This window comes from Anomaloglossus baeobatrachus, chromosome 1 (genome assembly GCF_048569485.1).
Source record: "Anomaloglossus baeobatrachus isolate aAnoBae1 chromosome 1, aAnoBae1.hap1, whole genome shotgun sequence".
NCBI classification, from domain to species: domain Eukaryota; kingdom Metazoa; phylum Chordata; class Amphibia; order Anura; family Aromobatidae; genus Anomaloglossus; species Anomaloglossus baeobatrachus.
This window is the reverse complement of record NC_134353.1, coordinates 855,086,161-855,112,752: the sequence shown is the minus strand read 5'-3', so window position 1 is coordinate 855,112,752 and position 26,592 is coordinate 855,086,161. Positions and strand designations below refer to the sequence as shown.

Genomic DNA, 26,592 nt, shown 5'->3' with positions numbered 1-26,592 from the left:
TACATTATACATACACTCGCATAAATAGGTTCTACTAAACACAATTTTAATTCAGCTTCAAAACAGATTAATAACCACAAACTTGCAATAACTTCTAATTTTGAGGGAATCCGGCAAACTCAACAATAAAGTATTGTGGTTTATGCAAACCGTGTCCCCCTGTGGGAATCATGGGGGGGGGGGATATAAAAGCTGTAGACAACTCTGACATGGGAAAATGATATTTCACATACATGTTAGGGATCACTTTTAGTTAATAAAATGGAACAAACTTTCAGACTACAGTGTTCATTCATTTACAACCCTCTAATATGGACTTTGCAACCTAATCCAAGCTCCAGATTTTTATTTTTTGTAGAGTCTCTCTCAATAATGTAGGTTGGATGCAAGCGCTGTGCTGTGTTATTCCTTCATGTGCCTTCCTCTATATCCATACACAGTTTTCTTGTGCCTCTTTAAGATATCTTCTCCCTATTCATTTCTTGATGATCTGTTATGCAACTCTTCCCTGTCCCTGCTGATATCTGTAAATACCATGGATAGCACTCATACGAGAAAATCACACCGTGAATGAATTATTAGAGATAACACCGATACCTACAATGGACTATGGGGCCAATCTCATGTCCGACATTATTTGAGGACCAAAAGGTCCCTGGAAAATCATGGAGACATGTCCAATTTGATTCGAGGGCCTAATCAATATCAACAATGCAAGTCAATGGGTCCGTGAACAAAAAAATGTACCCCATTTGGTTGACACATCAGAGTGCGGTCTAATTTTCAAGGACTGCCAAGATGGAGAAGGTGGAAAATTATTTTTTTTCCTTTTATTTCTCCACATATGAGAATCAAACTCTTGAGCAAACATGCTTGCACACACTCTCCTGAGCACTCCCCAACTACACCCCCTGATCACACACTCGATCACACAACCCCCTCCATCACACACTCCGATCCCACCAACTACCCCATCACACTCTGAACACCCCCCCGATCACACACCCAATCACACCAACACCTCCCGATCACATACTCTGATCACACACTCCGATTACACCAAACCCCCGATAATAATAATAATAATAATAATAATAATAATAATAATAATAATAATAATAATAATAATTTTATTCATTTATATAGCGCTATTAATTCCACAGCGCTTTACATACATTGGCAACACTGTCCCCATTGGGGCTCACAATCTAGAGTCCCTGTCTGTACGTCTTTGAAGTGTGGGAGGAAACCGGAGTACCCGGAGGAAACCCACGCAAACACGGGGAGAACATACAAACTCCTTTGCAGATAGTGTCCTTGGTGGGATTTGAACCCAGGACCCCAGCGCTGCAAGACTGCAGTGCTAACCACTGAGCCACCGTGCCGCCCCGATCACACACTATGATCACACCTCCCTGATCATATCAACCCCCTGATCACAAACTGAGCACACCAACCACCCCCTATCACAAACTCCGATTACACCAACCCCCCCCCATCACACTCAGATCACATCAACCCCTCCAATCACACACTCACATTACACCAAACAACCCCCGATCACACACCCCCTAATTCCACACTCCCATCACACAACTCGATAACACCAACCCCCCCAATCACCCCCCCCCCCCCCCATCGTTTACACTCATACACGGGAAAAATCGGATGTGTGAATGAGCCCCTGACACAGAATGAAAAGGATCAGAAAGAGTATTCAGCACAATTAGCAGGAGCTCTGATAGATTTGTAACATTTTCACTCAACTAGGTAAAGGACAAACTCTGAACAGCAAAAGGGTAGAATTTTTTTTATATAGACTATTTAGAAAGTTGCTTAATTTTGCAGTTAGAAATTAAAGGGATCCAATCACCAGGATTTTCGTATATAAGCTAAAGCCAGTGCTATACTGGCACTATCAGGTTGATTCTATACATACCTTTAGTGGTCAGCTCGGATGTTTAGGTTTTGAAATCCAAGAAAGTAAAGTTTATAAAATTAGCTGCTTGTTGAGTGACAGCAGCTGAGGATCAGATAATTTCTGGGGAGGTATTCATAGTTATCCCCTCCCCCTGTTAGAATTAGCATAAGTATGATACAATTGACCCAACAGGACCTGTGGGAGGTCATACCCATGTGACCAGAAGGGGCAGGGCCTCAGCCAACAAAGCTGGATACCAGGTCACATGGGTATGACCTCACACAGGTCCTGCTAGGTCAATTGTACAATACTTATGCTAATTGTAACAGGGGGAGGGGATAACTATGAATACCCCCCCAGATATTATCTGATCCTCAGCTGCTGTCACTCAAGCAGATGCCGATTTTACAAATTTTACTTTCTTGGATTTCAAAACCTAAACATCCGAGCTGACCACTAGAGGTATGTATAGAATCAGCCTGATAGTGCCTGTATAGCATTGGCTTTAGGTTATATAGTAAAACTCTGGTGATTCGTTCCCTTTAATTTAACAAAGCATAAAGAAATACAAACATATACAAATCCTATACAACTTATAATTAAAATCAGCTATGTTGCCTGTGATGGTGGAATATTGTGGATTGTGTACCATTTTGTGTGGGTTAATGTTTGGGCATGGTTCACTGACCATTCTGTATTCCTTATGTGTACACTGTCCCATTTGCAGGTTTAATTCCTCCCCTGCCAGCCTTTTGTTCTTAAGTTGGGGGAGGGGGTGTGAGATCCACCTACTGTAAAGTCTCTGCTTACCTGGGAGATTCAGTCAGTCTGTTTGAGAACTTGAAGGAAGAAGATTGAACCTCTGAGGGAAGCTGTGGCTTCTCAGAGAGACATGGATATTTATCGGTTACAGGACTATATTTGTGTTACTGGACTAATTTTATCCTCTGTTTTGTGGATTATGTTATGGACCATTTGATTTGCTTCGAATAAATGATTATTGGATTGAACAGCCATCGCTCGCTCTGTGATCGTGTGATATGGGAGAAGGACCCCGTGACATTGCCCATAAAAAAAAACAAAAAGAACACACAAATCATAGAGCAGCCTTCATTTAATATTTTGTGATCAATTGCTATGGGCTACAAAAAAATATTTTTGTCTTGTAAATCCACTTATTGGTATTTCTTCTGAGGGGGGTGTTATAACTATTTTTTGACTATACTATATTTTAGAAAAAAATCAGTTTCAAGGGGCATTACAACAATTTTATAATCTATTTTTCTTAACCATTTTTCTTTGCTGTACTATTGATAAGGTTTAAAGTTAACTTTATGTGTTTGCACCATAAGCTCGTGTGCACATTCTGCATTATTTGCCTTTTTTCTTCCTCTGGTGTACATGTTTTATCTATGTGGAATTTAGTGCGCAGTAATATAAAGGTGGTACCAGGGTTCAGAGTTATATTTTTAAGGCTCCAGACTTCATACGGTGTCACTTATGTACAATAAATCAGAATAAAGTTACCCCTTCCTAATGTTTGCGTTATGAATTCTAAAACCCCCAAATCATCTGTTCAGAAAATGGAATATAAATACGAGAGCCTGAAGTTAAGCTGATGGGAAAGTGGTCTGAGGACCCCCAGCTGGCGGAAACAGGAGGACATTCCCAATTGTAAATTCTAGAGACCTTGACGTATTTTACAAGGAGGTCAAGTTATTAACAACAAAGGATGTAATAAATAAGAAGTATATATATATTTACATCCTCATGAATCATTAATTTAGGAACTCAATGTAATGTGAAGAATTAGAAAATATGGCCAATTTCTTCCAAAAGAACTGCATAAGATCGGATAGATTATACATTCCTAAAAGTCCGAAGTGCAGGCCAGAGGCAACAGACCTATTCTGTATGTTTTGGGGTTACTCCTACATTAAAGAATTTGGGGACAGGTTATTTCACTTGTTGCCAAGAGGCTGAATATTGACCCTACAGGCAGGGCCGTATTTACCACTAGGCACCCGTGGTCCGGTGCCTAGGGCGGCAGATTGTGAGGGGCGGCACCCTCTGGCAGCAAAAAAAAAAAAAAAAAATTTTTTTTTTTTTTTTTTTTTTTTACATTTTTTTTTTTGTGGCCGCCGAGCACAGGGAGCTGATTGACCCCGGAACTGCCGGCGCCTGCACTTCCGGGGTCACAGGCGCGCGCCAATCAGCTCCTTCCTCTGTGCTGCGTCCACTGCTGTGTGGACGTCACATGCAGAGCTCGCAGCAGGACGCCGCGGAGGACGCCGTGATGGAAGCCGGTGTCAGAAGAGGATACTCACGTGAGCCAGGAAGATGGCGGCGGGCACTGGAGCAGGTAAGTGGATTCATAAGGAGCGTGGGAGTGTCTCTAATGCAGACCAGAGATCTGCGCATGCGGGGGGGAGGCGGCAAAGGCAGATACTGGAGGGAGGCAGAGGCTGAGACTGGGGGGAGGCTGGAGGGAGGCAGAGGCTGAGACTGGGGGGAGGCTGGAGGGAGGCAGAGGCTGAGACTGGGGGGAGGCTGGAGGTAGGCAGAGGCTGAGACTGGAGGGAGGCAGTGGCTGAGACTGGGGGGAGGCTGGAGGGAGGCAGAGGCTGAGACTGGAGAGAGGCAGAGGCTGAAACTGGGGGGAGGCTGGAGGGAGGCAGAGGCTGAGACTGGAGGGAGGCAGAGGCTGAGACTGTGGGGAGGCTGGAGGGAGGCAGAGGCTGAGACTGGGGGAGGCTGGAGGGAGGCAGAGGCAGAGACTGGGGGGAGGCTGGAGGGAGGCAGAGACTGGGGGGAGGCTGGAGGGAGGCAGAGGCTGAGACTGGGGGAGGCTGGAGAGAGGCAGAAGCTGAGACTGGGGGGAGGCTGGAGGGAGGCAGAGGCAGAGACTGGGGGGAGGCTGGAGGGAGGCAGAGGCTGAGACTGGGGGGAGACTGGAGGGAGGCAGAGGGAGAGACTGTGGGGAGGCTGGAGGGAGGCAGAGGCAGAGACTGGGGGGAGGCTGGAGGGAGGCAGAGGCAGAGACTGGGGGGAGGCTGGAGGGAGGCAGAGGCAGAGACTGGAGGGAGGCAGAGGCTGAGACTGGAGGGAGGCAGAGGCTGAGACTGGGGGGAGGCTGGAGGGAGGCAGAGGCTGAGACTGGAGAGAGGCAGAGGCTGAGACTGGGGGGAGGTTGGAGGGAGGCAGAGGCTGAGACTGGAGGGAGGCTGGAGGGAGGCAGAGGCTGAGACTGGAGGGAGGCTGGAGGGAGGCAGAGGCAGAGACTGGGGGGAGGCTGGAGGGAGGCTGAGGCAGAGACTGGGGGGAGGCTGGAGGGAGGCTGAGGCAGAGACTGGGGGGAGGCTGGAGGGAGGCAGAGACTGGAGGGAGGCAGAGGCTGAGACTGGAGGGAGGCAGAGGCTGAGACTGGGGGGAGGCTGGAGGGAGGCAGAGGCTGAGACTGGAGAGAGGCAGAGGCTGAGACTGGGGGGAGGCTGGAGGGAGGCAGAGGCTGAGACTGGAGGGAGGCAGAGGCTGAGACTGTGGGGAGGCTGGAGGGAGGCAGAGGCTGAGACTGGGGGAGGCTGGAGGGAGGCAGAGGCAGAGACTGGGGGGAGGCTGGAGGGAGGCAGAGGCAGAGACTGGGAAGAGGCTGGAGGGAGGCAAAGGCTGAGACTGGGGGGAGGCTGGAGGGAGGCAGAGGCAGAGACTGGGGGGAGGCTGGAGGGAGGCAGAGGCAGAGACTGCAGGGAGGCAGAGGCTGAGACTGGAGGGAGGCAGAGGCTGAGACTGGGGGGAGGCTGGAGGGAGGCAGAGGCTGAGACTGGAGAGAGGCAGAGGCTGAGACTGGGGGGAGGTTGGAGGGAGGCAGAGGCTGAGACTGGAGGGAGGCAGAGGCTGAGACTGTGGGGAGGCTGGAGGGAGGCAGAGGCTGAGACTGGGGGAGGCTGGAGGGAGGCAGAGGCAGAGACTGGGGGGAGGCTGGAGGGAGGCAGAGGCAGAGACTGGGGGGAGGCTGGAGGGAGGCAGAGGCAGAGACTGAGGGAGGCAGAGGCTGAGACTGTGGGGAGGCTGGAGGGAGGCAGAGGCTGAGACTGGGGGAGGCTGGAGGGAGGCAGAGGCAGAGACTGGGGGGAGGCTGGAGGGAGGCAGAGGCAGAGACTGGGGGGAGGCTGGAGGGAGGCAGAGGCTGAGACTGGGGGGAGGCTGGAGAGAGGAAGAGGCTGAGACTGGGGGGAGGCTGGAGGGAGGCAGAGGCTGAGACTGGGGGGAGGCTGGAGAGAGGCAGAGGCTGAGACTGGGGGGAGGCTGGAGGGAGGCAGAGGCAGAGACTGGGGGGAGGCTGGAGGGAGGCAGAGGCAGAGACTGGGGGGAGGCTGGAGGGAGGCAGAGGCAGAGACTGGGGGGAGGCTGGAGGGAGGCAGAGGCAGAGACTGGGGGGAGGCTGGAGGGAGGCAGAGTCTGAGACTGGGGGGAGGCTGGAGGGAGGCAGAGGCAGAGACTGGGGGGAGGCTGGAGGGAGGCAGAGGCAGAGACTGGAGGGAGGCAGAGGCTGAGACTGGAGGGAGGCAGAGGCTGAGACTGGGGGGAGGCTGGAGGGAGGCAGAGGCTGAGACTGGAGAGAGGCAGAGGCTGAGACTGGGGGGAGGTTGGAGGGAGGCAGAGGCAGAGACTGGGGGGGAGGCTGGAGGGAGGCAGAGGCAGAGACTGGGGGGAGGCTGGAGGGAGGCAGAGTCAGAGACTGGGGGGAGGCTGGAGGGAGGCAGAGGCAGAGACTGGGGGGAGGCTGGAGGGAGGCAGAGGCTGAGACTGGAGGGAGGCTGAGACTGGGGGGAGGCTGGAGGGAGACTGAGGCTGAGACTGGGGGGAGGCTGGAGGGAGGCTGAGGCTGAGACTGGAGGGAGGCTGAGGCTGAGACTGGGGGGAGGCTGGAGGGAGGCAGAGGCAGAGACTGGGGGGAGGCTGGAGGGAGGCAGAGGCAGAGACTGGGGGGAGGCTGGAGGGAGGCAGAGGCAGAGACTGGGGGGAGGCTGGAGGGAGGCTGAGGCTGAGACTGGAGGGAGGCTGAGGCTGAGACTTGAGGGAGGCTGAGGCTGAGACTGGAGGGAGGCTGGAGGGAGGCTGAGGCGGAGACTGGGGCAGGCTGAGGCTGGGGGGAGGCAAAGGCTGAGACTGGGGAAGAGAGGCTGATGCTGAGGGAAGATAGAGGCTGATGCTGGGGGAGAGAGGCTGATGCTGGGGGAGTGGGAGAGAGGGGCTAATGCTAGAGACAAAGGACAAGGGATGAGGGATAGTGCAATGACAAAATCGATTGGGTGGGGGGAGTGTAAGGACTCAGAATAAGAGGGGGCAGCATTGGGAGCTCATTGTGAAGAAGGGGCAGCATGTGTGGGATCAGTATGGAGTGGAGCAATGTAGGGGAGTCAATATCAAGAGTGGGGTAGTGTGTGTGTGGTGGGTCTCAGCATAAGCGTTAGTGTGGTGGTCTTAGCATGAGTGGGGCAACATGAAGGTCTCATTATGGAAAAGAGGAAGGCAGCATTAGAAGCTCATGGAGAGGGACAGCATGCATGGGACATTGTGAGAAGGGGGCAGCATGCATGGGACACTGAGGAGGGGGCAGCATGCATGAGACATTGTGAGGAGGGGGCAGCATGCATGGGACATTGTGAGAAGGGGGCAGCATGCATGGGACACTGAGGAGGGGGCAGCATGCATGAGACATTGTGAGGAGGGAGCAGCATGCATGGGACATTGTGAGGAAGGAGCAGCATGCATGGGACATTGTGAGGAGGGAGCATCAAGCATGAGACATTGTGCGGAGGGAGCAGCATGCATGGGACATTGTGAGGAGGGAGCAGCATGCATGGGACATTGTGAGGCGGGAGCAGCATACATGAGACATTGTGAGGAGGGGGCAGCATGCATGAGACATTGTGAGGAGGGAGCAGCATTCATGGGACATTGTGAGGAGGGAGCAGCATGCATGGGACATTGTGAGGAGGGGCAGCATGCATGGGACATTGTGAGGAGGGAGCAGCATGCATGGGACATTGTGAAGAGGGGGCAGCATGCATGGGACATTGTGAGGAGAGAGCAGCATGCATGGGACATTGTGAGGAGGGGGCAGCATGCATGGGACATTGTGAGGAGGGGGCAGCATGCATGGGACATTGTGAGGAGGGGGCAGCATGCATGGGACATTGTGAGGAGGGGGCAGCATGCAAGGGACATTGTGAGGAGGGGGAAGCATGCAAGGGACATTGTGAGGAGGGAGCAGCATGCATGGGACATTGTGAGGAGGGGGCAGCATGCATGGGACATTGTGAGGAGGGGGCAGCATGCAAGGGACATTGTGAGGAGGGGGCAGCATTCATGGGACATTGTGAGGAGGGGGCAGCATGCATGGGACATTGTGAGGAGGGGGCAGAAAGCATGGGACATTGTGAGGAGGGAGCAGCATGCATGGGACATTGTGACGAGGGAGCAGCATGCATGGGACATTGTGAGGAGGGGGCAGCATGCATGGGACATTGTGAGGAGGGGGCAGCATGCATGGGACATTGTGAGGAGGGGGCAGCATGCATAGGACATTGTGAGGAGGGGGCAGCATGCATGGGACATTGTCCTCACATCATGCTGCTCCCTCCTCACAATGTACAGATCATATTTCATAATCGAGGAAGGTGTGGTGGATATACAGTAGTTTATAAGGGAGGGCAGTGTGTAGTTTATTAGGGGCAGTGTGACAGTCACAGTATATAAGTGGGGACAATGTGGTGGGAATATTTTATACTCATGCTATGTTTTGATGTGCCTGTGGTGATTCCCATTGGGGGGGGTTCGTTTCTTATTGATACTTTTTAAAGTGTGCTACAGAGTAGATCTGCCTTAAACAGATGTCGTGTGCGAAAACTCAGTTTTACGTTGTCACTAAGGGGCGCGACCACTTAAAGTGCCTAGGGCAGCACGAAGGCAAAATACAGCCCTGCCTACAGGGGTGAAGATGGATTCTCCAACTAAGATTATGTGCCCACGTGTGCGTATTGCACTGCAGCGTAACTGCATGCGTCCTGCGTCCCCAGCACAATCTATGACGATTGTGTATAATCCAAGCCCACGTTGCATTTTAGAATGCAGTGATTTGCATGCTGCCAAATCGCTGCGTTCTAAAAAGCAACATGTCCCGTCTTTCGTGCGCTTTACATGCTGTCTCCATTCTGTCTATAGGGAGAGGCAGCATCCAGAGCGCACGAACTCTGCAGTCACCAAAGTTTCAGAACGGAGCTTTTCAGCTGAAGCGGACATGCAGTGACAAAACGCTGCGGTGCAGAGCGCACACACGTGGGCACATAGCCTTAGGGTCTAATTTCTTACGGTTACTATAGGCGAGATTTGATATTGCCATGAATTGGATAACTTTTAGAAATATCCTGTTTTATGCTTGGAATCAGATGAGCCTAAGGTGTAGGTTCCAAACTTGTAAGATAATACTGAATTTATTGTTTCCCCCCCCCCCCCCTTTTCTCCGTTTTCCCTGTGTTGCGTTAGTGTTAGGCCTTCGGCGACTGTTCAAGGGAGTGGAAAATTTTGCAAAAAAAAAAAAAAATGGAAGATTATTGTATTATTTTTCACGTGTGTATGGGTTTGCGCTTTATGTTTAAATATACAAATAAACATCATTAAAGAAAAAAAGACAGAACGCCTGTGGCGGAGCCTGTTGAGGTGTCCGTGCCTGCCTGTTGACTGCGTGGTGCTGATTAGAGAGAGATATAAAAAGCCAGTGATGCATAAACATCCTGGTATGCCATGCTACTGAGCTGTAAGGATTAGGAAAACCTGGTAAAAAAAATCCCTTTATATACCAATTTTTCTGAATGATTTACCATTAATGTTTGGTTGGATCCTGTCATTATCATAATTAATAACTAATTTGAGTGTCGCTCAACCTTAATATTTTAATATAACTTGTCAGGCTGAAGAAAATATTGTGTGATCTACCCGGGGATTAGAGAAGAAAACAAAGAACATTTCTGGCCACATATTTTTTTTTAAATATTGAAATGTAAGAAAAAAAAAAATGAAGTGCAGCTGGAACTGATAAGAAAATAGCGTGTATGAAGATTTGCTTACTTAAACCATTCTCCTCCTCTGAGTCATGCTCTAGATGGCCTGCGCTGTGGCAAAAGCCATTACACAATAAGGAGGTCAATGTTATAATCATACGATCTTTTCTGTGTGGAAGGCAAATGTCAATTATACTGATTTTATTGTGACCCAATGAAAAACACAAAATGTAAGGCCGAACTTTATTCAAATAAACCCTTAATGATGCAGCCGATATTCATTTTCGCTATTTTGATACTTCTTCCCCTTCTTCCAATAACTTTTTTGTTTTCCATCATAGACGCAGATAATTTTGCTTTTTATAGGAAGAGTTGTAGTTTTGAATGAGACAATTTACTTTACAATTTACAGTAAGGTACAGAAAAACAGGGAAAAAAAATCCAAGTGAGAAAGTGAGGGGAAACCGTGGGTAAGAATAAATTTTGCAATTTTTTTTTTGGGGGGGGGGGGGTTTATGATGTTTGTTATGCAGTAAAATGTTACAGCAATAAAGCAATACCAAACTTGCAAAAGTTTTGTATTACTTTAGTGGCCTAAATACGTGTGGCCTAATGTGTGTGTGTGTTGCAAAGACTTTCTTTTTAAGTTTATGGCGCTGTGTGAGGGATTGTTTTCTTTTGCAATAAGCTGCACTTTTTATTGGTACAGTTAGGGGTACTTAAGACGTTTTGACTTTTTTTTTATTATTATTATTGCATTTTTTGGGGGAAGGGTGAAGACCATGAAAGAAAAAAAAAAATAAGATTTTTTTTTCTTCTTTCTAGCATTTACCTTATGGGTGAAATATTTTGTTTAAAAAGAAAATTCATTATTTTTTAATGGGGGAAAAAAGGGGTAATTCAAATTTTTACTCCAGTTTCATAGCTTTTCACATTATTCTTTTACCACCATAACAAGATTCTACCCATGTTAGTTTAGGATTAGAAAAAAAAGTAACATATACATATATGTACATTATATATATATATATATATACTAGAAGGTGGCCCGATTCTACGCATCGGGTATTCTAGAATTTACGTATTGTGTAGTTCATGTATGATTTTTGTTATATATATATATAGAGATGTTGTTGTCTGTAGTTACCAAGTGTTTGTGTAGGCGCTGTACATGTTCTGGGTGTTGTCTGGGTGTGACGGGGGGTGAGAGCGGTGTTGTATGTGTGTTGCGTGTGTTGCGTTGTTTGTGGAGCGCTGTGTGTCTGTAGCGTTGTGTGTGTGTGTTGCGCGGTTTGTGTGTGTGTGGTGTGTTTTGGGGGGAGGTATGTTTTGTGCAATGTGTGTGTTGTGCGGTATGTGCGTATATTTGTGTGTGCCGCGGTGTTTGTGTGTTGGGTGTTGTGTGTGTGCAGCGTTGTCTGTGTGTGTGGGTGTCTGTGTAGGGCAGTTGTTTGTGGTTCCCAGTGTGTGTGTGTGTGTGTGGTGTGTTGTGCAGTGCGCGCGCGCGTGTGTGTGTGTGTGTGCATCAGCCTCTCTTCTCTCAGCCTACCTCTCCCAGCCTCCCTCCTCCCAGCCTCCCTCAGCATCAGCCTCCCTCTCCCAGCCTCCCCAGCATCAGCCTCCGCCAGCATCAGCCTCTCTCCTTCCAGCATCAGCCTCCCTCTCCCAGCCTTCCCCAGGATCAGCCTCTCTCCTCCCAGCCTCCGTCCTCCCAGCCTTCCCCAGCATCAGCTTTCCCCTCCCAGCCTCCCTCAGCATCAGCCTTCCCCAGCATCAGCCTCTCTCCTCCCAGCCTCAGCCTCTCTCCTTCCAGCCTCCCCCAGCATCAGCCTCTCTCCTTCCAGCTTCCCTCAGCATCAGCCTCCCCTTCCCAGCCTTCCCCAGGATCAGCCTCTCTCTTCCCAGCCTCCTTCCTCCCAGCCTCCCTCAGCATCAGCCTTCTGCTCCCAGTCTCCCCCAGCATCAGCCTCCCCATGCATCAGCCTCCACCAGCATCAGCCTCTCTCCTTCCAGCCTCCCCCAGCATCAGCCTCCCCTTCCCAGCCTTCCCCAGGATCAGCCTCTCTCCTCCCAGCCTCCTTCCTCCCAGCCTCCCTCTCCCAGCCTCCCTCAGCATCAGCCTTCCGCTCCCAGTCTCCCCCAGCATCAGCCTCCCCAAGCATCAGCCTCTCTCCTTCCAGCCTCCCCCAGCATCAGCCTCTCTCCTTCCAGCCTCCCTCAGCATCAGCCTCCCGTTCCCAGCCTTCCCCAGGATCAGCCTCTCTCCTCTCAGCCTCCTTCCTCCCAGCCTCCCTCAGCATCAGCCTTCCCCTCCCAGTCTCCCACAGCATCAGCCTCCCCAAGCATCAGCCTCCCCAAGCATCAGCCTCCACCAGCATCAGCCTCCACCAGCATCAGCCTCCACCAGCATCAGCCTCCACCAGCATTAGCCTCTCTCCTTCCAGCCTCCCCCAGCATCAGCCTCCCCAAGCATCAGCCTCCCTCGTCCCAGCCTCCCCCTCCCAGCCTCCCCCAGCATCAGCCTCTCTCCTCCCAGCCTTCCCCATGATCAGCCTCTCTGCTCCCAGCCTCCTCCAGCACGCCGTGCTCCTCTGCCAACACTCACACACCCGATCGCATCCACTCACACACACCCGATCGCATCCACTCCCACACACCCGATCGCATCCACTCACACACACCCGATCGCATCCACTCACACACACCCGATCGCATCCACTCACACACACCCGATCGCATCCACTCACACACACAGACACTGACGATATCGCACATACGCGCTTATACTCACAACATCCGGAGGTATCACATGCTTCTGGCCATGTGATCCTCCGGCAGGTCCTGGAAGATCACAACAGCACAGTATCGCCGCCGAGAAGCAAGCGATATCCCAGGATGTTGTGAGTATGTGGATGCGATGTGATGTGTGTGTGAGTGAGTGTGATCTGATTTGTGTGTGTGTATGTGTGTGCTGTTATGTGTGTGCTGTTATGTGTGTGCTGTTATGTGTGTGCTGTTATGTGTGTGCTGTTATGTGTGTGCTGTTATGTGTGTGCTGTTATGTGTGTGCTGTTATGTGTGTGCTGTTATGTGTGTGCTGTTATGTGTGTGCTGTTATGTGTGTGCTGTTATGTGTGTGCTGTTATGTGTGTGCTGTTATGTGTGTGCTGTTATGTGTCTGTATTTTCCGCCGCTGCAGGACCTTGATGTGTGGATGCGATGTGATGTGTGTGTGAGGTGTGTATGAGAGTGAGTGTGAGCCGGTGTACACTGGTAACTATGATACACATCGGGTAACTAAGGGACCTTAGTTACCCGATGTGTATAATGGTTACCAGCTTTCACGGCCTCCGTGAAGATCCCAGCATCGCAAGGTTATGTGTGGCGCTGCTGGGATCCTGACGGAGCCGGTGTAGAAGCAAGCGATATCCCAGGATGTTGTGAGTGTGTGGATGTGATGTGTGAGAGTGAGTGTGAGAGTGAGTGTGATGTGTGTGTGTGTGTACTCATCTGGGAGTCGCGGCTCCGTGTCAGTTGGGCCAGAGCGAGCGTGCATTGCGTGAGGGGGGCGGGGCCTGCAGAGAGCCAATCAGCTTTGTGTCACCGTAAGGACACAATTTCGGAGCATGACAGACAGACAGATAGACAGACAGATAGACAGACAGACAGATAGAATAAGGCAATTATATATATATATATATATATATATATATATATATATATATATATATATATATATATATATATATATATATATATATATATATATATATATATATACATACATATATATATATATACACACATATATACATACATACATATACGTACACACACATATATACACACACACACACATACATAGTCACTCACATACACACATTATATATAGATATGTGTGTATATATATACATATATACATATATATATATATATATATATATATATATATATATATATATACACACACATATACATACATATATACATATACATATATATATAATATATATTACACACACATACACACACACACACACACACACACACACACACACACATACATATATATATACAGTGCCTACAAGTAGTATTCAACCCCCTGCAGATTTAGCAGGTTTGATAAGATGCAAATAAGTTAGAGCCTGCAAACTTCAAACAAGAGCAGGATTTATTAACACATGCATAAATCTTACAAACCAACAAGTTATGTTGCTCAGTTAAATTTTAATAAATTTTCAACATAAAAGTGTGGGTCAATTATTATTCAACCCCTAGGTTTAATATTTTGTGGAATAACCCTTGTTTGCAATTACAGCTAATAATCGTCTTTTATAAGACCTGATCAGGCCGGCACAGGTCTCTGGAGTTATCTTGGCCCACTCCTCAATGCAGATCTTCTCCAAATTATCTAGGTTCTTTGGGTGTCTCATGTGGACTTTAATCTTGAGCTCCTTCCACAAGTTTTCAATTGGGTAAAGGTCAGGAGACTGACTAGGCCACTGCAACACCTTGATTTTTTCACTCTTGAAGCAGGCCTTGGTTTTCTTGGCTGTGTGCTTTGGGTCGTTGTCTTGTTGGAAGATAAAATGACGACCCATCTTAAGATCCTTGATGGAGGAGCGGAGATTCTTGGCCAAAATCTCCAGGTAGGCCGTGCTATCCATCTTCCCACGGACCAGATGGCCAGGCCCCTTCGCTGAGAAACAGCCCCACAGCATGATGCTGCCACCACCATGCTTGACTGTAGGGATGGTATTCTTGGGGTCGTATGCAGTGCCATCCAGTCTCCAAACGTCACGTGTGTGGTTGGCACCAAAAATCTCGATCTTGGTCTCATCAGACCAGAGAACCTTGAACCAGTCTGTCTCAGAGTCCTCCAAGTGATCATGAACAAACTGTAGACGAGCCTTGACATGACGCTTTGAAAGTAAAAAGGTACCTTACGAGCTCGTCTGGAACGGAGACCATTGCGGTGGAGTACGTTACTTATGGTATTGACTGAAACCAATGTCCCCACTGCCATGAGATCTTCCCGGAGCTCCTTCCTTGTTGTTCTTGGGTTAGCCTTGACTCTTCGGACAAGCCTGGCCTCGGCACGGGTGGAAACTTTCAAAGGCTGTCCAGGCCATGGAAGGCTAACAGTAGTTCCATAAGCCTTCCACTTCCGGATGATGCTCCCAACAGTGGAGACAGGTAGGCCCAACTCCTTGGAAAGGGTTCTGTAACCCTTGCCAGCCTTGTGACCCTCCACGATCTTGTCTCTGATGGCCTTGGAATGCTCCTTTGTCTTTCCCATGTTGACCAAGTATGAGTGCTGTTCACAAGTTTGGGGAGGGTCTTAATTAGTCAGAAAAGGCTGGAAAAAGAGATAATTAATCCAAACATGTGAAGCTCATTGTTCTTTGTGCCTGAAATACTTCTTAATACTTTAGGGGAACCAAAACAGAATTCTTGTGGTTTGAGGGGTTGAATAATAAATGACCCTCTGAATAAACTTTTCACAATTTAAAAAAAAAAAATCAAAAAAGAAATAACATTCTTTTTTGCTGCAGTGCATTTCACACTTCCAGGCTGATCTACAGTCCAAATGTCACAATGCCAAGTTAATTCCGAATGTGTAAACCTGCTAAATCTGCAGGGGGTTGAATAATACTTGTAGGCACTGTATATATACATACATATATATGCATATATCTACATATATATATATATATATATATATACATACACATACATACATATATATATATATATATATATATATATATATATATATATATATATATATATATATATATATATATATATATATATATATATATATATACACACACACACACACATATACACATACATACATATTATATATATATATATATATATATATATATATATACACACATATACACATACATACACATATATATATATATATATACACATATACATATATATATATATATATATATATATATATATATTATATATACACACATATACATATATGTATGTATGTGTATATATATATATATATATATATATATATATATATACACACATATACATATATGTATGTATGTGTATATATATATATATATATATATATATATATATATATATATACACACATATACATATATGTATGTATGTGTATATATATATATATATATATATATATATATATGTATATGTGTATATATATATATATATATATATATATATATATGTATATGTGTATATATATATATATATATATATATATATATATATGTATATGTGTATATATATATATATATATATATATATATATATATGTATATGTGTATATATATATATATATATATATATATATATATATATATATATATATATATATGTATATGTGTATATATATATATATATATATATATATATATATATGTATATGTGTATATATATATATATATATATATATATATATATATATATGTATATGTGTATATATATATATATATATATATATATATATATATATATATATATATATATATATATATATATATACACATATACATATATATACATACATATACATACATATACATACATATACATATATACATATATATACACACACACACACACACACACACACACATTTATATATAATGTGCACGTGAGTATGTATGTATGTTTGTTTATTATATATATACAGTTAGGTCCAGAAATATTTGGACAGTGACACAATTTTCGCGAGTTGGGCTGTGCATGCCACCACATTGGATTTGAAATGAAACCTCTACAACAGAATTCAAGTGCAGATTGTAACGTTTAATTTGAAGGTTTGAACAAAAATATCTGATAGAAATTGTAGGAATTGTACACATTTCTTTACAAACACTCCACATTTTAGGAGGTCAAAAGTAATTGGACAAATAAACCAAACCCAAACAAAATATTTTTATTTTCAATATTTTGTTGCGAATCCTTTGGAGGCAATCACTGCCTTAAGTCTGGAACCCATGGACATCACCAAACGCTGGGTTTCCTCCTTCTTATTGCTTTGCCAGGCCTTTACAGCCGCAGCCTTCAGGTCTTGATTGTTTGTGGGTCTTTCCGTCTTAAGTCTGGATTTGAGCAAGTGAAATGCATGCTCAATTGGGTTAAGATCTGGTGATTGACTTGGCCACTGCAGAATGTTCCACTTTTTTGCACTCATGAACTCCTGGGTAGCTTTGGCTGTATGCTTGGGGTCATTGTCCATCTGTACTATGAAGCGCCGTCCGATCAACTTTGCGGCATTTGGCTGAATCTGGGCTGAAAGTATATCCCGGTACACTTCAGAATTCATCCGGCTACTCTTGTCTGCTGTTATGTCATCAATAAACACAAGTGACCCAGTGCCATTGAAAGCCATGCATGCCCATGCCATCACGTTGCCTCCACCATGTTTTACAGAGGATGTTGTGTGCCTTGGATCATGTGCCGTTCCCTTTCTTCTCCAAACTTTTTTCTTCCCATCATTCTGGTACAGGTTGAACTTGGTCTCATCTGTCCATAGAATACTTTTCCAGAACTGAGCTGGCTTCATGAGGTGTTTTTCAGCAAATTTAACTCTGGCCTGTCTATTTTTGGAATTGATGAATGGTTTGCATCTAGATGTGAACCCTTTGTATTTACTTTCATGGAGTCTTCTCTTTACTGTTGACTTAGAGACAGATACACCTACTTCACTGAGAGTGTTCTGGACTTCAGTTGATGTTGTGAACGGGTTCTTCTTCACCAAAGAAAGTATGCGGCCATCATCCACCACTGTTGTCATCCGTGGACGCCCAGGCCTTTTTGAGTTCCCAAGCTCACCAGTCAATTCCTTTTTTCTCAGAATGTACCCGACTGTTGATTTTGCTACTCCAAGCATGTCTGCTATCTCTCTGATGGATTTTTTCTTTTTTTTTCAGCCTCAGGATGTTCTGCTTCACCTCAATTGAGAGTTCCTTAGACCGCATGTTGTCTGGTCACAGCAACAGCTTCCAAATGCAAAACCACACACCTGTAATCAACCCCAGACCTTTTAACTACTTCATTGATTACAGGTTAACGAGGGAGATGCCTTCAGAGTTAATTGCAGCCCTTAGAGTCCCTTGTCCAATTACTTTTGGTCCCTTTAAAAAAAGAGGAGGCTATGCATTACAGAGCTGTGATTCCTAAACCCTTTCTCCGATTTGGATGTGAAAACTCTCATATTGCAGCTGGGAGTGTGCACTTTCAGCCCATATTATATATATAATTGTATTTCTGAACATGTTTTTGTAAAAGCTAAAATAACAAAACTTGTGTCACTGTCCAAATATTTCTGGACCTAACTTTGTTTTTATATATATATTCATTTATCTATATTTTATTATTTTTTTTATTTATTTTTTTTATTTATTTATTTATTTATTTAATTCTTTTTTTCTTGAAGCAGTGACACATTTGGGTTTGGTTCTGCAGCACAGGGACAGCTCGAGGAAACAGAGCTGAGCTGCAATAACAGGCCCTGCCCTAGACAAGTTTTAGGTTTATTCAAGAAAAATGCAATTATTAGGTCAAGCTTAAACCAAATTACTATTTTTTTCTTAACGTACCTGGATGTCTTCTCGGCTAAGCCAGGTGGTTTTCGGATGAATTCCTTCTGGGGGAGACCAGCAGCCTTCACTTGTTTCAGTATTATAATAGTAGTCAAATTTATCTTTTATTCTTATTTTCAGCCATGAACTTTCTTCTGTTTCTGCAGAACCTAAAAGGTATAAAATTAGTACAGTGATTGGAGAGAAACTATACAGCTAATCAGACTATAGCCTAAATGTGCCCTCAGCCAGACACCAAGTCCAAGTGAGAGTTTACCATTATTTGGACAACCCCTTTCTCATTCCCCATGTTTGGCCTGATTAAAATAAAAAAACCTTATACTTATCTCACGTGCGCGCAAGTTCCCAGGGCTTATGTGAGATTGCGACTTTATGTGAGCCCCACGCCCAGTCAGCGCAGGCTTCTCTCTCCCCGCTTTTGGATGTATGAGTAATCAACAGAAAGGGAGAGCTCACTTCCTGATGATTACTCATATTACTGGAGGTGGGGAGAGAGTAGCTGCTGGTGATTGGGCACACAGCTCACGTGACGTCACAACCTCACATAAGCCCTGGGAGCGCGAGCACTGGCACCACTGGAACAGCGAAACACCACTATTAAATCTACTCTTATAAAATCGTTTATTAAATTTAATTAAAACAGAACAAACATATTGTTCGTCTCATAAATAAGCATAGAAACATATAAACAAACAGATCAGGTGCAGGTGCAGGTGTCAGACAAACAGTGCCCTCGCCTAGGGACAGCCCCAGACAATGTAGCTGAACAAGTGAAGTAGGAGTATAGATTCGTCACTGTCAGAATGATACTGCTTAGTATGTGCTGTGACTCTCCCTCATAATTTAGCTTACTTCACTTTAATTGAGCCTAAGTTGGCATAATAGATGTATGTCAGACTCGCCGTCCTTGCTAATCTCTAGCGGGGGTTACCACCACCAACTTATCGTGATTAACATGTAATACAGATATACAGAACCATAGTGCACAGGTATACCACACCTTCCGTTCTACAGTTCCCAAAGTCCCTGATTTTGAATGCTCTCTTGGTTTTTTGATTATAAAAGGTCTTACTTTGACTGATGTGGGGACAATAGGTGCATCTACCGCATCTAAAGGTTCCTATGGGTTTCCTGTCTAACCATGTCCCTGTGCCTTTAGGCGGTATGAAATGACTGTGAGTGAGAAAGTCCCTAATGGATCTCCCTCTCCTATAGGTGACGTTGGCATTGACAGAGATTGAGTCGCATATATCTGGGTCGGCCTTCAAAATGGGCCAATGTCTTTTAAGGATTTCCATTGTCTTCATGCTCTGATCATCATAAGTCGCAATAAGTCTAATGATGTCGTTCTTATTCACGTTCTTTTTGGACACCAGTAGGTCTTTCCTGTTCCTCTCTTTGGCATGCCGATATGATTGTTCCACAATAGGGTCTGGATAGCCCCTACTGTGGAACCTTCCCTTCATATCGACCGCCTGTAGTTCGAATTCTCTCAGGGATGAGCAATTACGCCTAAGGCGCAAGAATTGCCCTTTCGGGATGCCTTTCTTCAAGGGTGTGGGATGATGACTCTCCCATTTGAGAAGACTGTTGGTGGCTGTGGGTTTCCTAAAAATAGAGGTGGATAGAGTACCGTCCATGTTCTTGAATATTTTGACATCCAAAAAGGCTAGAGATTCACCTCCTATTTCATGGGTGAATTTCAGCCCTAGATTGTTTATGTTCAGTTTCTCCATGAACTGGAGGAACAGTGCAGTTCCCCCCGTCCACAGGACGAGGATGTCGTCGATATAGCGACCCCACATATAAATGTGGGGACAGAACACCGTATCTTCTTCTCTAAAAACACATGTGTCTTCCCACCAGCCAAGGAACATGTTGGCGTAGGTGGGGGCACACGGGCTCCCCATTGCCGTGCCCCTCAGCTGGTGGTAGAATTTCCCCCCAAATAGGAAATAATTGTGTGTCAATATGAATGTTAACATCTCCATCACAAACTCGTTATGTGCACTATATTGATTCCCTCTAGTTGATAGATAATATCGTACTGCTTCCAGCCCTTTTTCATGTGGGATGCTGCTGTACAGCTGTTCCACATCTATTGAAACTAAAATGGTTCCAGAGTCCAAAACAATACCATCTAGTTTAGATACTAAATCGTTTGTGTCTCTGACATACGATGGTAAACTGATGACGAAAGGGCGAAGGATTTTATCCAAGTACATACTGGAGTTCTGACTAAGAGCATCTATCCCCGACACAATTGGGCGTCCCTTAAGTGGAGATAGGCCCTTATGAATTTTTGGGGTAGCGTAGAACGTAGCTATTACTGGGTGTTTGGGGAGGAGGAAATCCAATTCCTTATCAGAAATAAGTTTAAGGTCTGAGGCTTTCTCAAGAATATCTTTCAGCAGGCCTGTATATTGATCTGTGGGATCTTTTGTTAAAATTTCGTAGGTAGTGACGTCCGATAGGATCTTTCTGCACATAATAGGGTAGTTTGTTGTATCCATCACTACAATAAACGGTAACCACTATTTGGTTTGGAGATAGTCCTTCCCTGGCATCCTTTAAGAACACAAGCACTTTATCACAGGGATCCACTACCTTGTAAGTGATCTTGAGGGCTATGACCTCATTAAGATTGCAGTCTAAAGAATATTCATATTAATACCCATTTACTTACTTATGCATCATTTATTTGCAGGTGTCATTCTTTCCAAGGAGTGATTCCTCTATTTATCCCCTGATGATCCCCTTATACTGCGTTAGGGGGGTGAAACGCGTCGGGAGAGCTTGGAGATCCACAAGCTAAGTGGCATCCTAGACTCTAATCTAACCTTCCAGTATTGTTAAACTAGGGAAATCTATGTAACAGTAGAACCCTGGACACCTAACGCCTATTGTCTCTGTTGTCTATGGTTCTGTATATCTGTATTACATGTTAATCACGATAAGTTGGTGGTGGTAACCCCCGCTAGAGATTAGCAAGGACGGCGAGTCTGACATACATCTATTATGCCAACTTAGGCTCAATTAAAGTGAAGTAAGCTAAATTATGAGGGAGAGTCACAGCACATACTAAGCAGTATCATTCTGACAGTGACGAATCTATACTCCTACTTCACTTGTTCAGCTACATTGTCTGGGGCTGTCCCTAGGCGAGGGCACTGTTTGTCTGACACCTGCACCTGCACCTGATCTGTTTGTTTATATGTTTCTATGCTTATTTATGAGACGAACAATATGTTTGTTCTGTTTTAATTAAATTTAATAAACGATTTTATAAGAGTAGATTTAATAGTGGTGTTTTGGATAACTACTACTCTATACAACATTTTGTCAGTGGTTCAGATACCACTGGAACAGCGCCATCCTGCGAGGGGAGTGGAAGATTTTTTATTTTAATGGGGTCAATCTTCGAAATGAGAAGGGGATGCCCTAGTCGTGGACAATTCCTTTAAATGGGAGTTGTATGCAATAAGTTTAAAAGCTCCACCTAGCAGTGGCTTCATGGAGCCAGTATAAAAGGTTAAAAGGCGTAATAGCCATCTAAAATGTTTATTAAACCACCAAGAATACGGTAGAATTATACTTACCTTATCCATGCTCCACACATCATCTTCCAGTGCTGCTTAGTTGAAGCATTCCAATGCTCATCCGGAATAACCGGGGAGTGCAGAGACCGGCAAGTTACCCAGGCAGTGTTGAAAGAACAATGGCAAGGGACTGGCAGCCGAGTATACTTTATTAAATTACGTTATAATAATTTTGAATTTTTACAATTTTTATTTTATAGGTGAACAACCCCTTTAATTTTTGATCTGTCTATGTGAAATTAACTAGAGGATTTAGAGGTGTCTAAAGGGAACAAAGCTGTGAGTGTCAATATTTAATGCCAAATTTTGGAACTATTTAGCCAAGTAGAAAATGGTGATTAGCTAGGGGATATTTACCACCAGGAACATTGATTTCATATTCTTTACATATATAATATAGTGAATGGTCAGCAGGAATCAGATTCTGACACACTGAAGAAAGGAGTTTCACAAAAATCAATGTCCCCTATCCCATGAGAAAGGGATAACTTCTTGACCATTTTAGGTCAAAAAAAGTCAGATGTAGTAATCAGCTAGTTATCCTGCAACTCCAACAATGGAGACAATAAATGGGGCGGAGGTCGAGAATGCACAACTCTTCTTCATTCACAATGGGGTTTCACCAAGCCCATTCTTTAGAGTCTCATTTACAAAATCTTCAAATGGTCTTCCTAAAAGGTGGACCCTCTTGGAAAAAGTAAGCTATCCCTTATCATAATGATAAGTAATAATTTACAATTTTGGGGAAACTTCCTTAACCTTGTTATATCCCTTCTATAACCTATGAAGTTATATCGGTAAGAGAAGAGTTTTCCTTAAAGGGAACCTGACACTAGAATTTTCGCTATTAAACTAAAAGAATCCCCCTTCTGTAGCTCATGGGCTGCATTCTAGAAAGGTTCATCTTGCTACTGGCCCCCCTTTCAGACCTAAATAACTTTATAAAATATTGCCTTTTGCTATGGTAATGAGGTTTATTGACCCCGGGGGCAGGCTGTATTTCGTCTGTTATCCCCCCTCCTGCCGCTGTTCGCCGTCCCCCAGTGTTCATTTACATAGATGAGGCCGTCGCCCTCATCTTCCGCAGTGCTCCGGGAGTCTTGCGCATGCGCAGTGGCACTATCGCGGGACTGAACACTGTTTTCAAAACGCGAGCACCGGTGATGTTATTGCGCAGGCGCGAGATTATGGGAGGCGCTGCGAATGCCATCACCAGCGTCATCCAAGTACCCGCCCATAATCTCGCACCTGCGCAACAACATCATCAGCGCTCGCGTTTTGAAAACAGTGCTCATTCCCGCGACAGTGCCACTGCGCATGCGCGAGACTCGTGGAGCACTGCGGAAGATGAGGGCGGCAGCCTCATCTATGTAAATGAACACTGAGGGACGGCGAGCAGCGGCAGGAGGGGGATAACAGACGAAATGCAGCCCGCCCACGGGGCCAGCAAACCTCATTACCATAGCAAAAGGTAATCTTTTATAAAGTTGTTATTTAGGTCTGAAAGAGGGGCCAGTAGCAAGATGAACCTTTATAGAATGCAGCCCAGGAGCTGCAGAAGGGGATTCTTTTAGTTTAATAGAAAAAATTCTGGTGACAGGTTCCCTTTAAAACAAGATTCTTTGCGAAGTGATAGGTCTATGCTGGAAAAAAAAACTGGAAGTGTCCTCAAAACTTAATTCTAGAAAGTGGTGTGGGTCCTTAAATTACCTTCATTTTCCTTCTGTTTCTTCCCCTCGGACAGGTCTTTGTGATACACCTCGGCACACTCCGGCAGAATCCCCTTCAGTCCAGCATTGGATGACTGTAGTGCTTGCAGTGTAAACTGAGACTCGTCCTTTTCCAAGGCCAGGTTAATTTCTGTCACACAAGCCGCCACTACATGCAAAGTATCAAAAACAGTAGATTATTTCAATGATGTAACATTTCACTATACACTTATATAAACGCTGTATATTGTATGTATACTACAATTCTAACTATAAAAAGCACAGAACAGAAGGGTCAATGAAGATCAAAGAAAGTTATGTGGCAATAATCAGTTATCCTAAATGCTTAACATGGTTAAACTGGATGACCTGGGAGACCGTAGTGCTTAATATTCTGCAAATCATTCCATTTCTAGAATTTATTACTCATTTGAGGTTGTAAAACCTGACCAGCCTGTAAAGGTACAGTCACACTAAGCGACGCTCCAGCGATCCCACCAGCAACCTAACCTGGCAGGGATCGCTGGAGCGTCGCTACACGGGTTGCAGGTGAGCTGTCACACAGGCAGATCTCACCAGCAACCAGCCCCCAGCCAGCAGCGATGCTGCGCTTGGTAACTAAGGTAAATATCGGGTAACCAAGAAGCCCTTTCCTTGGTTACCCGATATTTACCTTTGTTACCAGTGCACACTGCTTAGCGCTGGCTCCCTGCACTCCTACCCAGAGTACACATTGGGTTAATTACCCGATGTGGCGTCTGGCTATGTGTGCAGGGAGCCGGCACTGACAGCGTGAGAGCGGCGGACGCTGGTAACGAAGGTAAATATCGGGTAACCAAGGAAAGGGCTTCTTGGTTACCCGATATTTACATTGGTTACCAGAGTACGCAGAAGCCGGCTCCCTGCTTACTGCACATTCAGTTGTTGCTCTCTTGCTGTCACACACAGCGATGTGCGCTTCACAGCGGGAGAGCAACAACTAAAAAATTGGTCTAGGACATTCAGCAACAACCAGCGACCTCACAGCAGGGGCCAGGTTGTTGCTAGATGTCACACACAGCAACATCGCTAGCAAGTCGTGCCTCAGCAGCGATGTTGCTAGCGATGGTGCTTAGTGAGACATGGCCTTAAGAATTGGTCTTACATGTGATCTACATTTCTGAGATAATGTATTTGTACAGCCTACAGATTTAAAGGACTTGTCCACTACTAGGCTTCTGATTCCACATATTTCCCCCAGGTAAAATGATAAAGCTTATACTCACTTCTCACACTGGCGCTGTTCCAGCAGAGTTGAGGTTTTCGGTGTCAAGCCATCACGCAAGCCCTGCTTCCAATCAGTGTCTGCTTCCTTCTCTCCGCCTTCGGACCGAACGAGTTCAACAACAGGAAGAGTGAGGGCTGTGGCTGTGCTCACATCCTGTCGATTGCTCATGTAGTCTGAGGGCAGGGAGAAGGAAGCCGGCACCGATTGGAAGCAGGGCTCACGTGATGTCTTGACAACGCGAGCCGTGGCTCTGCTGGAACAGCGCCGGTACGAGAGGTGAGTATAGGCTTTATTATTTTACCTGGGGAAGACAATGGTTGTCCTAGTAGTAGACAAGCTCTTTAAATATATTATTTCACTTGGAAAGTGATGCATATTATATGTCAGCTCTGTTCTCCATAGCTGTACGTTACCAGCAGAATAAGGAGTAACAATAGCCGATAGTGTGAAAAACAAGACTACCCTCTGACTGCTCATGTAACATGGTGTGGGGGTAGTAGTCATGGGCGAGGTAGTTATCTCCAGCTCCCCGGCACACTACATGAAAGGGGGGTCCTAGCTGGGTCTGTGGACTAGTGCTGGACAGGTGATCTATCTTTACAGGCCGCATGATGCCGATAACTGGTTAACATCTGGTCCTGGCCAGACGACCAGTTTTTTAAAAATGTGATTTTAATGCACAACCACTCTATGGAACTATATACACAAGATAGCAAGTACACAGCATCACATACATTTCTTCAGGGATACAGGGCATCTCTATAAACATACTCTGTACTTCTTAAGTCTCACTTGTTCCTGCGTCCAATAACTTCACTTGTTTCACCAGTACTCAGCTCAGCACCACAGTACAGTCAGTGAAAGTCATCTTCTCCTGTAGTTCTGCATCTTATTCTCCTCTTAAAGGGAACATTTTGCCAATATGGTCAGACTCCGCTTCAAGCTTTCTGACGTTTTGGGAATTCCTATCTGGAGCACGCACTTCGTTTCATGTCTTGTTCCATTCTGGCCCATTACCTTTGAGAGTTTTAAACTCTGGGCCATACTGCTATGCGTCTTCTCATTGGACCCATCTCCACTTGGTCAGGTAGTCCTTCGGTCAGTCTTCTGACCCATCTCCAGCAGATCACTCTGTCTCTCAATTAACTCTCCCTCTAAGATCTCGCTATTCTTTCACTTGGTTTCTGCTCACTTATGGACACTTACATCATGTGTGCTCATTGACTACCAGACTTTAGGTCTGTCTCTGTCACACGCTGGGTCCTATCTGACGTTCCTACAGGAAACTGTCATTGTCCCTTTTCATTAGCCCCTCCCATTCTGGGTTAGTCCTAAACATTGGAATAGTTTCTTGGCTTATGGTCGGCAGGACACCCACTATCACTAACACACAATACACAACACTCGTCACAATTCACATA

The 26,592-nt window shown here is 45.5% G+C and overlaps 1 protein-coding gene across 2 annotated transcripts in view; it reads right to left on the bottom strand.

Annotated features, from left to right (window-relative positions):
• IQGAP2 (IQ motif containing GTPase activating protein 2) overlaps nt 1–26,592 on the bottom strand; it is a 502,441-nt gene that overhangs the window by 76,650 nt on the left and 399,199 nt on the right. For both annotated transcript variants that reach the window (XM_075325516.1, XM_075325525.1), the window contains 2 exons: nt 23,906–24,073; nt 18,594–18,745 (listed from right to left, as the gene is read on the bottom strand). In XM_075325516.1, coding sequence (XP_075181631.1) covers nt 18,594–18,745; nt 23,906–24,073 — 320 coding nt within the window. The remainder of the gene's footprint in view (nt 1–18,593; nt 18,746–23,905; nt 24,074–26,592) is intronic.